Source organism: Gadus morhua, chromosome 20, assembly GCF_902167405.1.
Source record: "Gadus morhua chromosome 20, gadMor3.0, whole genome shotgun sequence".
Classification (NCBI taxonomy): domain Eukaryota; kingdom Metazoa; phylum Chordata; class Actinopteri; order Gadiformes; family Gadidae; genus Gadus; species Gadus morhua.
In genome coordinates, this window is record NC_044067.1 from 12,384,915 (window position 1) to 12,399,597 (window position 14,683).

Genomic DNA, 14,683 nt, shown 5'->3' on the forward strand with positions numbered 1-14,683 from the left:
GCTTGTCGATTATGAAGAATGAAATTGAAAAAGGTTTCATAGTTAAGTTAAGAGAAAATAGATGATTGGGATAATCAGCCTCGGAAGAGAAACATGAATCCATGAAAACTCAGCTGTCATGCCCCTTTCCACATTTTCTTGCCATTGTCAACATTAATTAAAATTTTCCTTCTCAATAGGAAACTACATTTTCAACATCAATAGGGGCAATCATTGGAAACCGGTGAAGAGCAGATGAAGAGACATTACAAAGACTTAATCTGGGTTTTTCCCCGAATTTAGCTCTGTCTGTGTTTATGTACGTACACCAGATTTTGGTTGGGTCCCCACATCACTTAACAGGTAATTTATTTATCAATACTTAAGTGTGCTGCAAGTGCTTAGGCCATGTTTTTTTTTGCTAAGGCCCTGGGCCTTCCTGCACTCCTGGAAGTGCCTGGGGTGCGTCAGCCCCCCCTCCCCCCCCCCCCCCCTCCCCCCCTCCCCCCTGGATACCAGCGGGAGCCCTGTTAGCATATAAGTGCAAAGTGTATGCTGATGTTAAGGCTACATGCTAATGCTAATGCTAATGAAGCACCACTTTTTGCCAGCTTTGATTCTTCTCCAGTAGACTGGAGGAGAGAGGAGAGGAGAGGAGACAGGAAAGAAACAGTAGAGGATGGGAGAGGATTGAGGAAAGTAAAGGAGAGAAGAGGAAAGGATTGCGGCGAGGAGGGGAAGAAAGGAGGGGAGGAGAGGTAACAGGAAAGAGAGCGGAGGGCAGAGGAGACATGAGGAGAGAAGAGTCAATTAAGAGAAAGGCAGTGAGAGTGAGAGCTGAGCTGAGCCACTGTTCAATGGGATTTGACCCTGAAATATTTCAGGTTGTATTAAAAGAAAGAAACACTAAAAAAACAACGTCTGTTTTTCTTTCTTGCCAAGGTACATTATTAGCAATCTTTAGATGACGTTAGACTGATAACAGCTGTGTTCAGACCTTAGACAACATATCTTGATGCAAATGCGAGTCTTCAATGCAGGTCAATTGTTTGTGTTTGTGGTCTGTTGTACTTTAGTGAACTTCCTGTCCAGACAGGAAACCAGGCCAATGTGTGTGTGTCTGTGTGTGCCTGTGTTTGTGCATATAGGTGTATCTATGTGTGTGTGTGTGTGTGTGTGTGTGTGTGTGAGTGTGTGTGTGTGTGTGTGTGTGTGTGTGTGTGTGTGTGTGTGTGTGTGTGTGTGTGTGTGTGTGTGTGTGTGTGTGTAAGTGTGAGTGTGTACGCATGAGAGAACATTAGCAATGCTGCATGTGCTGAGACAGAAAGGCGTAACACATGGGACCGTACAGTAGCTCTGTTGCCTGCCCCCTCCCACTTCCCTCTCCCCATTACTGCCTCAGTTTCCCAGCTCCACATGAACAGAAGTCTGGGGCACTTGGGTTTTCAACCCAGATTATTACTAATTATCAATAGCAATTCTATAAAGGGGATGTATGTAATGGATTGCTATTGTATTTATATATATATAAACTCCTCTTTAGCTGTCTACCATCCCCAAATGGTTGTTAACACAAATGTATTTCAAGCTATATTTAGCAAATATATAAAAAAATACAATAATCATAACAACTGTTACACGATTTCTAGTCTGGGATTTAATAAAGTACACGCTTATTCTCTTTTCTTGATGCACAATAAGATCCAATGATTTGTGGCAACATTCATCAGATTTATTGCATGACGATATTTACACTCTCAACATTTTTAGTGCCAAAGAAAAATAATGAAAGTACCATCCGTTGAACGAGATGCAGACGACCAATGTGCATTGCAATAACAGAATGACACACAAAATAATGCACACACATTTGTAAAATTTGGGTTCTTGAAACAGAACCATATGGCTTTGTTCATCTTTTAAAAAATAAAAGCATTTTAACTTATATGACATAATAATTGCAATTTGTTTAAGTTCAGAACAGGAACGTAGTTTAACTTATATAAATGGCAGCAAAGAAATAAATGGCAGCAAAGAAACAGAAAAACAGACCTTCATGGATGTAGAACACGTGCTGTAGTGAACGTGTCAGTAAACCCGATTTAAGAAAAAAAGGAGGCGATCATCCAGGCTCTTCAAACCATGGACAATGGTGACGCCTTAATGAGTCAAACAATGGATGAGTGAGTTCATTAGTGCACTTAAACTACTCTGCTTTTTTTCTTCACCTGCACAGCATCCGCACCCTCATTAATAAAATAACTCGAAAAGAAGTGTGTGTTTCAGGTTTTGCCATACTATGTGTGGGGTTCAGTGCTTGCAGTCACTGTTTAAACGTCCTTCTCCCACATTCAGTCTATTCCCCACAGTGCACAGTGCTGCTGTTGAAGCCCCCGTTCTGCAGCCACACGCTGAAGAATCGCTGAGTATTTGAAAGGAGACGCACACAGCCAAACGAGAGCTGACATCTTTGTCTCTCAGAACCAGGCAGAGGCTTTGGCTTTCTCTTGATCCAGACCTTCAGAAAGAGAGAGAGAGAGAGAGAGAGAGAGAGAGAGAGAGAGAGAGAGAGAGAGAGAGAGAGAGAGAGAGAGATGAGTCATCTTTTAAATCGATGCACAACATAATGAACAAGGAACATTTCGTTGTTTAGTTCAAGCGGATTGGGCAAAGTTTAAGATGTTACGGGCACAAAGCACAATCATACCTTAAAAAGGCAAGGTACAGTTTATATCATTGCTTCAAATAATTATTAGTATTATTTATAAAGCTATAAATATTTGTATCTATAGCTTTACAAAGAGTTTTGAAAAATAGATCTACATAATCAGCACTTAAACGACCCCAGAATAAACCCCAATGGGTAAATGCTAATACGACAGCAAAATGATCCTAATCAAGTGCAGATTCATTATAATGACAACACACAGCACAGAATTGCCTCTACAGAAGCATAGCCCATCACACCACCTACCAGAGTCATAGACCTCCAAAGAACCATGGAGGGAGGCGGGGGACCAGGAGGCCGGCAGGGTGGGGGCGGCTGCCACAGGGATGCTAACACTGGGGTCGGTTTCCGACTTGACCCCCTCGCTGAGAGGCGGAGGAGAGCCGTGGCCCTCGGCGCTGGACGCCCTCTGTCGGACCCCCCCCGGCAGCAGGAGATGGCTGAACCGGGGGTCCAGTGCTGCCGCCGCGGGGCTGTGGGACGGGAACGAGTGGAGCACGTGGCCGTGCGGGAACCGGTGGTGGCCGTGGTGGGCGTGCGTGTGCGGGTGGTGGTACCCGTGCACGGAGGCCGGGTGATGGGGGTAGAGGTCGTGGATCTGCGGGTAGCCGCCGCCGCCGCCGCCGCCGCCGGCTCCGCTCTGGCCCGCGCTGAGGCCGTAGGACCAGGGGGAGTGGGGGTCCGGCAGGCCGGCCTGGGCCAGCGCGTGGCCGGGCCACAGGGCGCCGTCGGCGGGGTGGAAGGGCAGGGGGCTGACGGCGGCGCAGGAGAAGTCTGGGTGGACGGAGATGGAGGAGGCGGGGGGGGGGCACGGGCCGGCCTGGGACGGGTAGCCCCCCCCGCCGCTCCACATGTTCATGATGGGGCCCTCGGCGAGAGACGCACTGTCTGCAAAACAACACACACACACACACACACTTTGTAACTAAATGGGTACCATGCAACAACTTTGATGGCTGGTACAAATGTAACCCGATGATTATAGCATACATTCCCATCGACGAATGAAAATGCACCAATTGTGCAACAACATGTTGATGAGGGTGAGGATGATGAAGATGATGGCGATGTGAGGATAACCGTACCTTTCCATAGCGCGCTGGGCGGAGGCGAGGACAACTGCTGCTGCTGAGTGACCCTGAGTGCCGGCTTGGTGTCCCTGGAGAAAGACCCTGATTGGCTGAGAGCGCGGGAAAAGTGTTCGTCCACCACATCGCCGATGCTGCCCTGGAAGTAGGTGAAGAGGACACAGCGGGCCCTCAGGTACTCCGCCTCCGCCGGCCGGCTGCCGCTGCCGTCCTTGGTCATGACGCAATCCTCCGGGGCGCCACCGCCACCGACGCTAGCACCGCTGCTAGCACCGCTGCTGTCGCTACACCGAGACCCCGGAGTGAGCGATGCCCGCCGGAGGCCCTGCTCCCTGGGCAGCATCCCTGCGGGTCGGCTCTGTTGGAGCTGCTGTTGCTGCTGATGCATCTGCTGCTCCACACACTCATGCACCTTACTGTATGCACTAGGCTTCCTCTGGACAAGTGGGGAAGGGTGGGTGGGGTGGGGGGGGGGAGAGAGAGAGAGAGAGAGAAGGAGAGAGTGAAGTAGAGAGAGGGAAAGAGAAAGAGAGGGGGGGGGGGGGGGTGGGGGTATTATTAGATTTGTTTGATTGCAAACTAATCGAGATCAGAAACTTGGCTGAACTGATTTGGAAAGGAAGTGTTGGCCACCTGTTCATTTCCAAACTGTAATTGAGAGTGTATTTCCACCCACAGGATCAATAAAGTAATCTAAAAAAATTCATCATTCTAACAGCTTTCACGTTAAGACAATAATCGCCTATTACAATGTCGTTGGGGGTGTGTTTCCATACGTAGCAACTAGGCCTGCAAATAATAAACAGGTCGGATATACCCTTATTTAAACGTCTTGGACGTTTAAAAGCAGTCACCCGGTTCGACGACATGCGGTGAGACAACCGCACACCGGAAATCATGCATTTTCCCCTTCTATTATGACATCAAACACAGTTTTACAGAGAGCGAGAGAGAGAGCTCACCTGGTGATGGCCATAACACGCCGCTTTGTAAGCCGCTGCAGCCACTTGTGAGGATGGAAGGTAGTGCGCGCCAAAACTTTGGTGGTACATCACATCAAGACAACTCATTGCGACGAGTCAGCGAGGGAGACAGAGAGTAAGAGAGATAGAGAGAGAAAGAGAGAGACTCCGGGTGACAACCGAACACACAACCGATACTGACTCCGGCTTCTAGATTGTTGGAATCCTGCTTCTTGGCTGTGGTGCGTCCATATATGCCGATGGGCATACAATAGACATCTCGTAGATGAATACAAGTTTGCATAAAGACAATGTGGCTCCTGCCGTGAGTTGCACCGCCCGTGGGCCCTAATCAAAACACGCGATAGGAGACCATATAGGCTACAGCACACTATCAACACTTTTACTTTCGGGTGGGGGACCTTTTTACAGCCCCACTGCTGATTGGGTGAAAGTGTTCTGCTCTTTCTTTTCTTGGTTCTTTTTTTTCTTGGATGGAGGATTTTTAGATGGGCAGGGTTTGCTCTTTGTATTCACGCCCATTTTGCAAGGCCTCGGTCTAGAATGACATTCCGCCGACATAGTTTGCAGAATTAATGTTTTATTGTGCTGCTGATGGAATTTTGTTTTGGAGTTACCAAGTATGTAGCATACACTTGTTGGTTCAATGCCAGGCGGGCGGATTTAGTTGGAGGACTCGTTATTTGATTAGCCTAAATAAATCCCCAAATGTGTCTCGTAGACTAAGAAGTCAATGTTCATCAGTCATGAGTTATTATATAGCCTAATATCCATTTTAGGCCTGCTTTAAACGTTGATGAGTTACATTTTGAAGTGAACATTTCTTATGATTTTAGTATGAGTCTTAGATTAGAGACCCTATGCCTATTGCCTTCCGTAAAAAAAACAACGAAAACCCTAGTTATAAACTAGAGATTACTGCGTTCTATTTGGCGTTTAAGCACAGGCCTGTAGTGCGTCGTTATCACCGACCAAATCAACTGGCTATTTGCTGCCACCTGCGGACCAATAATGACAAATGACTATTTGCTTTGGACAATCCAATTTATCCCTCTTGGACGGGAACACAAGACAAAACACAACCAAGCCAATATCACACAAACTCTCATTTGACAACAATTACAATTGTCTTAATTAATTGTCTGGCCTGAATGCAATGTTTAAGCCTTTAGAATAGTAGGCCTAATATAGTAATAGTTAGCTTCATAGCCTACGTTTGTATTTTACTAGTGTTCATGTGAAGACTATCGGCCTACTAATAGCAATGCAAGGATTAACACCACTGCTGGTGTGCTTTTGTGTTCTGCTTGTGTGTACGAATGGCCCCATGATCACAATCTGCATGAAATAATCAAAGGATTGGATGGATTATAAATTACAACACGGAACACTGAAGGGGATATTAGAATGTGCAGCTGTATGGAAAATATTTGCCTACTATGGACATGAATTTAGTGCCTGTGACTATTTTGCATTCGATGTCATGCTATTTTCTATCCAATTTCGAACAGTGAGTGAGACAGGACTGTAACGACAAAACATGGGATACTGCTCCCATGTTACAGCTTGTTTGGTTAAATATCTGTAGGAGTTTATACACATGGAATACCCATGTTCTGTACACAGAGGAGCGAGAAGTGTAGCCCTTCCAGATGCTTCAATTCCTTTACTTATTTTGTAAAGCAAGGGAGTCTGGCACTTCTCCCTGTGTCAGCCTCCAGACAAATCATATCAATAATAAAGTGGCAGCGACTGTACACCTATCAATGTATTAATAAATGGGTTGAAATTAATAACCAATGTTCAATCAAAGCAGGAATTTGCATTGGCAGAAAGGGATGAGAGAAGGTGTAGCCATGGCGATCATCAGATCAACATGTTCTATGACCTAAAAACAACCACCACCTCAGACAAAGAAAACGCAGATCTGCAAGCCCCTGAAAGAGAGAACCAAGACTTAAAAGTATTGGGACCAATTATATTGAACATAAGTTAAGAGGCTCCTCTTTTTACACTTCAATACTCCAGACTTGACTTTATGGTCACGGTAACATTCAGACCTATGCCAATATGCACCACTATAGACATGCTTTCAAACCCTGAAACATGATGGTATCCCAAACCTCGATCAGTTAAGGCACTTGTCAGAAGAAGTGACCTGTAAGTTTAGGGCTGCAAGCGAACTCCCGGCAATTCACAGTGAGTTACAGAAATGTATATTAAAGTTATTATAATTATAAATTATTCATTTTAATTTCACCCAAATGCTTCAAGACAATGAAAAAATGATTAATGATTAAATTCCTTAAATTTGAAAAATATTATGCATGGATTATGATAAAATCATGATCTGGTGATTAATTATTTTTTAAAAGTTAATTAGTATGAAGTATATTGCAGTCTATTGCAGCTGGAAAATAAATTGAATTGATTAGATTAATAAGAATTAATGTTAAGAAAGATGTTTAGAAACAATCTAACATAGGCCTTTGGTTTTCATACCTTTGATTGAATCACTATATTATATTCCACACTAAATATTTTAGCCATTTCTTTCATCCAATAGGTGAATGCAATAATACCTGTCTATTTACAATTGTGACATGATCGGGGGTGACATGTTGGCAAGTAGGGCAAGGAGGGAACAGGAACAACACTCAAAGCCCCACTTTCGAATACACTGTGATGACAACATGCCTTACAGATATAGTATTAATTATGTCCCAGACAAACACACAGTTGAAGTGACGTAAGCCTTCACTGATCTACGGGCGGGAGGCAGATTTACCCCCAACTGGGTGTAGTCATACTTAAAAGTGGTTGAAGGGATGTAACCTGTTATATAAATCATAGAGGGATATTATACCTTATTACACTTCTAATAAGAAAACTCACCTTGTTTTCTTCAAAAGTGCACTAATTTCAAAGTAGACCTAACGAGTTATAGCGTTTGTGTTTTTGTGATGGCACATTCAAACACTGAGCATTTTCGGGTCAGAATCACATGAAGTTCCATTATGGTGAACATTACAAGACAAATGAACGTCATGAGTTTTGGGATTCATCATCCTTTCAATGAATATCAACAAAAATGTCTAGGCTGCTACCCAAAAAGAAAGGATAGATTCCAAGATATAAGGAAACTCATTTTTTAATATGTAGTTATGTGTCAATGTAGCAAACTTGACTCATATCTGTACTTACTTGTCACTTAGTTTAGAAGTAGGGCAGTGGAGCAGGCTGTGCAGTGCCCTGAAACAGCCATGTGACACACACACTCTATAGTAAACAAAGTCACAAGCACACACACACACACACACACACACACACACACACACACACACACACACACACACACACACACACACACACACACACACACACACACACACACACACACACAAGAACACACACACACAATTACACACACACACACACACACACACACGCACCACCACAAGGACCCCCCCCCTCCCCCCACACACACACACTCATACACACACACACACACACACACACACACACACACACACACACACACACACACACACACACACACACACACACACACACGCTATAAGGGTTTTATTCATAGATGAACACATACACACATCTGCTCCTAAATGCGCTCACTAGCACCCGGTCCTGAGGGTTTGGGGCGGGTGCGCGTTAGCATCAACATCTGGTGAAGGCTCTGCACTCGTGCCTCCCGCTCTCCTTAATGAGGCTCTGAGATGATTATTAGTCCATGTATTAAAGACGGCGGAAACTGAACGGCTGTGGATCAGAAAAAAGTCTGGCTGATGCTTTGTTCCGGCCTTCAAGAGATGGAGGCAAACTTGTAGCACTCCATGGTTGCAAGATTTAAATAGGTTATATTCTCCGGTTCCTTCCTATCACTATCCGTGCTTTGACCTCAACAATAATGAAGAATGAGTATAGTAGATTAATGACATCAGCCTTGTAGAAGACTGAGCAATATTGTTAATCACAGATTATAATTTTCATTCTGTTTAATGCATGTATTTTTGTTTGACTCCAATGGTGCTGTACCATTTCTGCACAATCAGCCAAAATCTTCTGCGTAGCTGTGTATACAATGTAAGTGCTGCTATTTTGTCGACTGTGCCCCACTGCACATAACCAAATCCTTTGACAAAACCATGTGTCCCAGACATGACATGTGGTTTTGTCAAAGGATTTGTCAACTGTCCATTCTAGCCAGTCTGTATCAATCTGTTGTCACAAGGGACAGTACTGGTCCCGATTTGTACTAACAACTCCACACAGATAAATCCACAGTTTTAGTTGTGTTGTTGTTTTTAAATCTATTGGAATATACCTTTTTAGGGAGCTTTCACCACCTGTGCACTGAGCCAGCCACTAATAAGCTGTTCCTCTGGGTTTATGCTGATGAACATATATAGAGGATTGACTCTTGATACTGCAAATCACTTTGGTTTGCAGTTGCAGTTATCTCACAATGATGTATTTTATATAATTAACACACTGAACGTGCACTTCTAATGACACAGGTGTGGTGAGATAACGGCATTATGGGATGATATCCCATAATGAGCTTGCAGAGTGCTGTGTCATGATAAAAAAGAATCAGCATTACTTTGGAGAGATTGGACAACGCGCACACCTGCCAGATGCTAATTCTCCCAGAGGACCCGATGATATCGGCGGTAGTCATCTTGATGTAGTAATAGTGCCTATCATTGTGAGAATGATGCAGAACCAGTGGTCTACCCTAATGCAGAAGTATGAATGAGTCCTTGTTTCTTTCTAGCATATTCTGCATTAATGTACGTATGTATATATACATATATATATTTATAATTTGACTTTCACTTTAATTTGATTCATATATAAGTCAGAATTGATATATTCAGCTAATCTGTAAATATATGCATGTCTTTTCAACCACTGCATCCAATGTCATTACCCTGACTGTTAAACCTGCGTTTATGCAAACTGTGTTTATACAAAAAAAATCAAACACACACACACACACACACACACACACACACACACACACACACACACACACACACACACACACACACACACACACACACACACACACACACACACACACACACACACACACACACACATAAATACACACAAACTTTAGATCCTGAGGAGCAGCAATGTCACAGGTGGGGGAGCGAATAGAGTGGAGACATTAAAGTCTCATTAAAAGGCCATTAGTGTGTGTATAATCACAACCTCTAGCTCATTCAGGAAAAATGTATTCATATCAGAATCGATTTGAGTCAAAATCATATGATTCCAAAGATTCCAGTGGCTGTAAGGTTTGAATTGTTGTGAGGGTCGTTAAGACAATTCAGTTATTACTATTATTATTATTATTATTATTATTATTATTATTATTATTATTATTATTATTATTATTATTATTATTATACTATAAAGAGCCACAATTGGTCCATGAGTCATGTTAACATTTAACGCACGTTGCTTTTCTTGCTTCCTACTTGGTTAAATGTAAACCATTTAGAATCATTTGAAACACCATCACAGTAATGAACATCAGGCAAGTCATTAGTATGTTAATAGAAACCAGATTTCCATTTTAAACCACAGAAACCAGCAACATTGGGCCTTACTGGCCAAATATAAACCATTCTCATTGCATCCTCTTCATCAATGTAATCTCACATTTGCACAGTTTTAATAGTCTGTGTGCCATTTACTCTTACTTTCCTAATAGATACAAGACTTTTAATTGCAAGGCTCCACAAAGAAACAAAGAAAAGAAACTCAATCCATCAAGTTTGTGCATGTCTGTGGGTTGCGTGTGGATACAGTCTGCACGGCCATCATGTTAACTTACCGAAACACTGCACTGCAAACGTCTCTGATCTGCCACTTCCCTCAAGCCTGGGCCCTTCTTTAACAGAACAGAATAATTATTCAATCTCTCAATCCCTCCTCAAATCAGCACTCGGGGAGATAATGGAAAATGCTCCGCGTAAGTTAATGAGACGACAGCGAAACAAAGGCAGGGGTCAGTTTGACGAGCTCCCTCCAATAGACCCAGCTCTGTTACCACTAGGGTCAAATGGGAATATTATCCCCCAAACATAAGCCTGACATAGTCTAAAATGAATCCTTAGATATCAAGTGTGAAGAAAACTAGAAAATAAAGTGGAACCGCTTATGTGGGGAATTGTATTGGTTCCATGAAAATAAGTGTGAAATGAACCGTATTGATTTTTGATGAGGGAGAGTGTATCTTGTCCTTTCTTTCGCTGCAACACTGTTCCATGCCATATATTAAGTCAAATCACAAATGAGAAGGATGAGACTACGTTCAAATTTCCTGCACAAATAAAAACATGTGGAAAACAAAGACAAAGGTCTTACAAATAATAAAATAAAATAATAAAAGGAGTCCAACTCTGTGGTCTCCGCTATCTCGACCAACACATGTTTGCAGAGCCCGTCCCTTAAAGCATAGATTCACCAATGAACACAAACACGCGTCCATCCATTTCCGTGTCCCCCAAAATCCACCTGGCCACCTCCTCCTCTTTCCTTTTTTTTATTTGGACCGACTGGCCTGTCCTCTGCTGCTGCCCTTGCAGATGTAATGACTCTAATTCCCCGCTGCTAATGACATATGGGTGCCTCACCCTCCCCCCCCCTACTGGGACCCTTGTCCTACTTGTTCTGGTGACTTCCATCTCTGCCCCAAGGCTCTTTGGTGTGTGGACTGACTCTGGTTCAGAGACACACTGAATATTTGGGAGTCAAGGGGAAAAGGAGGAGGGGGAGGGGGAGGGGGGAGGGGGGAGGGGGGGGGGAATACTCTCTCAGAAAAATTAGCTCCTCCAGGCTAAACAGGGACCTGCTGCTAAGGAACATAACATTGACCATGTGTGTGTGTCCGTGCGCGTGTGTGTGTCCTTGTGTTTTTGGATTATCCTATATTATGGCCCCAAGCGGATATATCTACCCGCATCGGTTCCTATATGCATATATATATACAACATGCATTCAGGGCAAAGCGTGCGCCCGGGCCCATATACATGCGGCGATGGGGACGCTGGGGTCTGTGGGGGGTCTTAATGGGACGGTGTGTTTGGGCCCTGCTGCTGATGGGGACACTGAGCAGCGAAGGCCTGGTGGCATAATGTCATCGCCCACAGTTCCCTGACGCTCTGTACTGTGGCGGTGAGCCCACATTCATCCCACGGGCAGAGAGAGAGGAATCACTCAACCGATTTATTAGCCCGCCCCCCCGTCCTCTTCCCCTGTCCCCTGTCCCCACCGCGGTCACGTCTATTCCTCACTCTCCACGCTCTTTCTACATTGCATTGCTTGTGTTGCTACTTTGACTTCCAGAAACTTTCAATAACTTTTCCTTTGCTGTTTTTTTCGTGGACAAATAAATTAATAAAAATGAACATTGTTATCAGATAAACTTGGCTATCGAATTTATGTTGAAATAATTATACTTGATAGAATGATATGATAGTTGATAACTTCATGCATTGTTAGGGATTTCCCCCCATCACCCCCACTAGAAACAAAATGGGTTTGATTAACTGTGGTTTACTTTCCCACCCGTTTTCATAATTGTGTCATCAGACCACGCATAAAGTTGCATCATCTTTCCTTTATGTTTGATGCTAAAAATAAAAATAAATTATCAAAGAATGAACTTCTGTTTTTTTACTAAAAAAAATATTTATTGAATATTGGTATGTCATGCAGCTGAGAAAGAATATGGTATTTACCAACATTTTACAAAATGTCCTTGGCAAATCATCCAGTTATTTTTTATTTGTACACACTTTCTCTATTGAAGCACAATTTATTAGAGCATTAGTAAATTGTACACCACCCCAGCCAATAATTCATGTAGTTCCTCTGCAGTATGTTTGCCAAGCCGTGAATCTAGAATGCTGCACATATTTTTACAGTGAGAGCTAGACCATTGATGATGTTCAAGTAGCTCTCTTCTAGGCTGCATGACCGGTTTGGTCTGTGTAAAGTGTTAAAGCAATTGCTTTGTAAGTGATGTATAAAAAGATTTGTGCCATCACCTTAGATGATACCTTAAAGCTAACACTCCATGCGCTTTTAAGTTTAGACTCCCACTGATTGTGCAGGGATCTCATTTCACACATGAACTATCTCTCTTTTCGTTCCCCAGTCTCACTCCCCCACCCCTCGATCTTTCTCTCTCTCTCCCACTCCCCACCCCTCTGTCTGACTGTTTCTAATACACACTGTAGTTATCCCATTAACATTAAATGTCTGCTTGCCCAAGGCTACACCAGATGCAAAGGGAAGGAGGAGAGATGGCTACAAGAACATTGAGAATTTGGGAAAAAGAATTACCAAAAAAAAGGGGAGAGAGCGAAGTAACATTTAGAACGAACATAAAGGAAAGAGGAGCAGACAAAACGACACACCATAGTGCCATCACAATAAACACGGCAAATATTTTCAACGGTATTACACAACATAATTTCAGTAAAAGAGTGGTAATTCTGATTTTATGGTGTACCATTTTGATTGGAAGCATGTAGGCCTATGTATTTAAATTAAACAATGGAAGTTTGAGATGAAAAAGAAAGAAATCAGGAACAAAAATATTGACAGGCAGTAGTAAAAGGATCCACCTAACCTGCCACATGTAGGCATCAAAAACGCATTTGATGGACTGAGACACGCACACACAATTGTAATTGAAGTGACAGGCAGGCAGACTTACCGACAAACCAGACCGTTTTTTTTAAGGCACCTCAACTTTGAAGGACTTACATTCTCAATTCAACCCTCTAGCCGTCATCAACACGACATGACATTCAGGTCTCCTACCATCTTCAGATGTTCCACCACTATATTGTGTCAGAGGGACATGGCACGACGGACGTTATACAGGGGGGGAGGGGGTCCCAGTGCTTGGGGGTAGATTTATCACCGATGGGGGTCTGCCAGTGATGAGGCCGTTTAGCGGGGGTCCCTGCAGTCCTTCACTGATTACAGCCAAACATCTTCCCTAATAGCCTTAACAAGAACAACGCCCCGGGACGACATGGAGGAACGCATGGAAACACACCACCGCACACATTAACATGCATGTGCACTCACAGGCACACAGGCACACACACACACACGCTCCTCCGGGAGTGGAGATAGTGCTTAAGGCTATTCTATTCACGTGGGTCCCTCTCAAAGTCACCTCTCTCCACTCTCGTCTGTGACAGAAAAAGGAAGAAAATAAACCTGGGAAATGCTGGTTATTGTTGGGGTGAAACTTCACTTGCCCTCCCCACAAAATTGTCTTTTGTTCTTGTTGGTACTTGGTTTTATTGGTACCCTGACTCAATTGTGGAGATGGGAGTTTATTATTTGATTCACGGTTCAAGAGTTTCCTGCCTGCCTGTAGAATGAAACGTAACCTCCAATTTAATTGGTGGATGGACAATGATGGGAGAGCTGACCCCTTGGAATGGGCGGCCATTTGTAGTCCACAACCCCCTAAATTGGAAGATTCAAAATCCTTGACATCCATGGATGTGTACACGTACTATTTTCATGTGGAACAATTTTCTTACTTTTGGTTTGTTATATAGACTACTTTATATGTACATTGATCATTTATATATTATTACACCGAATTCTAAGCATAACTGCACAATATAATGGATTATATACATCCAATTAAAATATCAATTGGATTAAATATTCCGGTAAATGTACCGCAACAATGTGTTTGACCTATTCCCTGACCTATTTGACTACGGCTCTTGCCGTGCAAATTTGTATTAACATTTGGTGAATAAGAATGGCAGCGCCCCCTGAAGGCCTGTTCAGTATTGCACCAAAAGGGTTTCGCCGTGACGTCAGAGGGGGAA

The 14,683-nt window shown here is 43.3% G+C and overlaps 1 protein-coding gene across 1 annotated transcript; it reads right to left on the reverse strand.

Moving 5' to 3' along the window:
- Positions 1–1,648: 1,648 nt before the first annotated feature.
- Positions 1,649–7,036, reverse strand: vgll3 (vestigial-like family member 3). Its single transcript, XM_030344371.1, has 4 exons — positions 4,758–7,036; positions 3,793–4,231; positions 2,954–3,595; positions 1,649–2,497 (listed from the first exon to the last, which is right to left on the reverse strand). The coding sequence occupies exons 1-4, from the start codon at positions 4,863–4,865 to the stop codon at positions 2,457–2,459; spliced, it is 1,230 nt and encodes a 409-aa protein (XP_030200231.1). The 5' UTR covers positions 4,866–7,036; the 3' UTR covers positions 1,649–2,456.
- Positions 7,037–14,683: the final 7,647 nt, after the last annotated feature.

Coding starts and splice junctions, on each gene's coding strand:
- vgll3 (XM_030344371.1), bottom strand. CDS start 4,865: ATGAGTTGTCTTGATGTGATGTACCACCAAAGTTTTGGCGCGCACTAC. Junction 4,232..4,757: donor CGTGTTATGGCCATCACCAG/GTGAGCTCTCTC, acceptor CCACTTGTCCAG/AGGAAGCCTAGTGCATACAG. Junction 3,596..3,792: donor GCCCAGCGCGCTATGGAAAG/GTACGGTTATCC, acceptor GTTGTTTTGCAG/ACAGTGCGTCTCTCGCCGAG.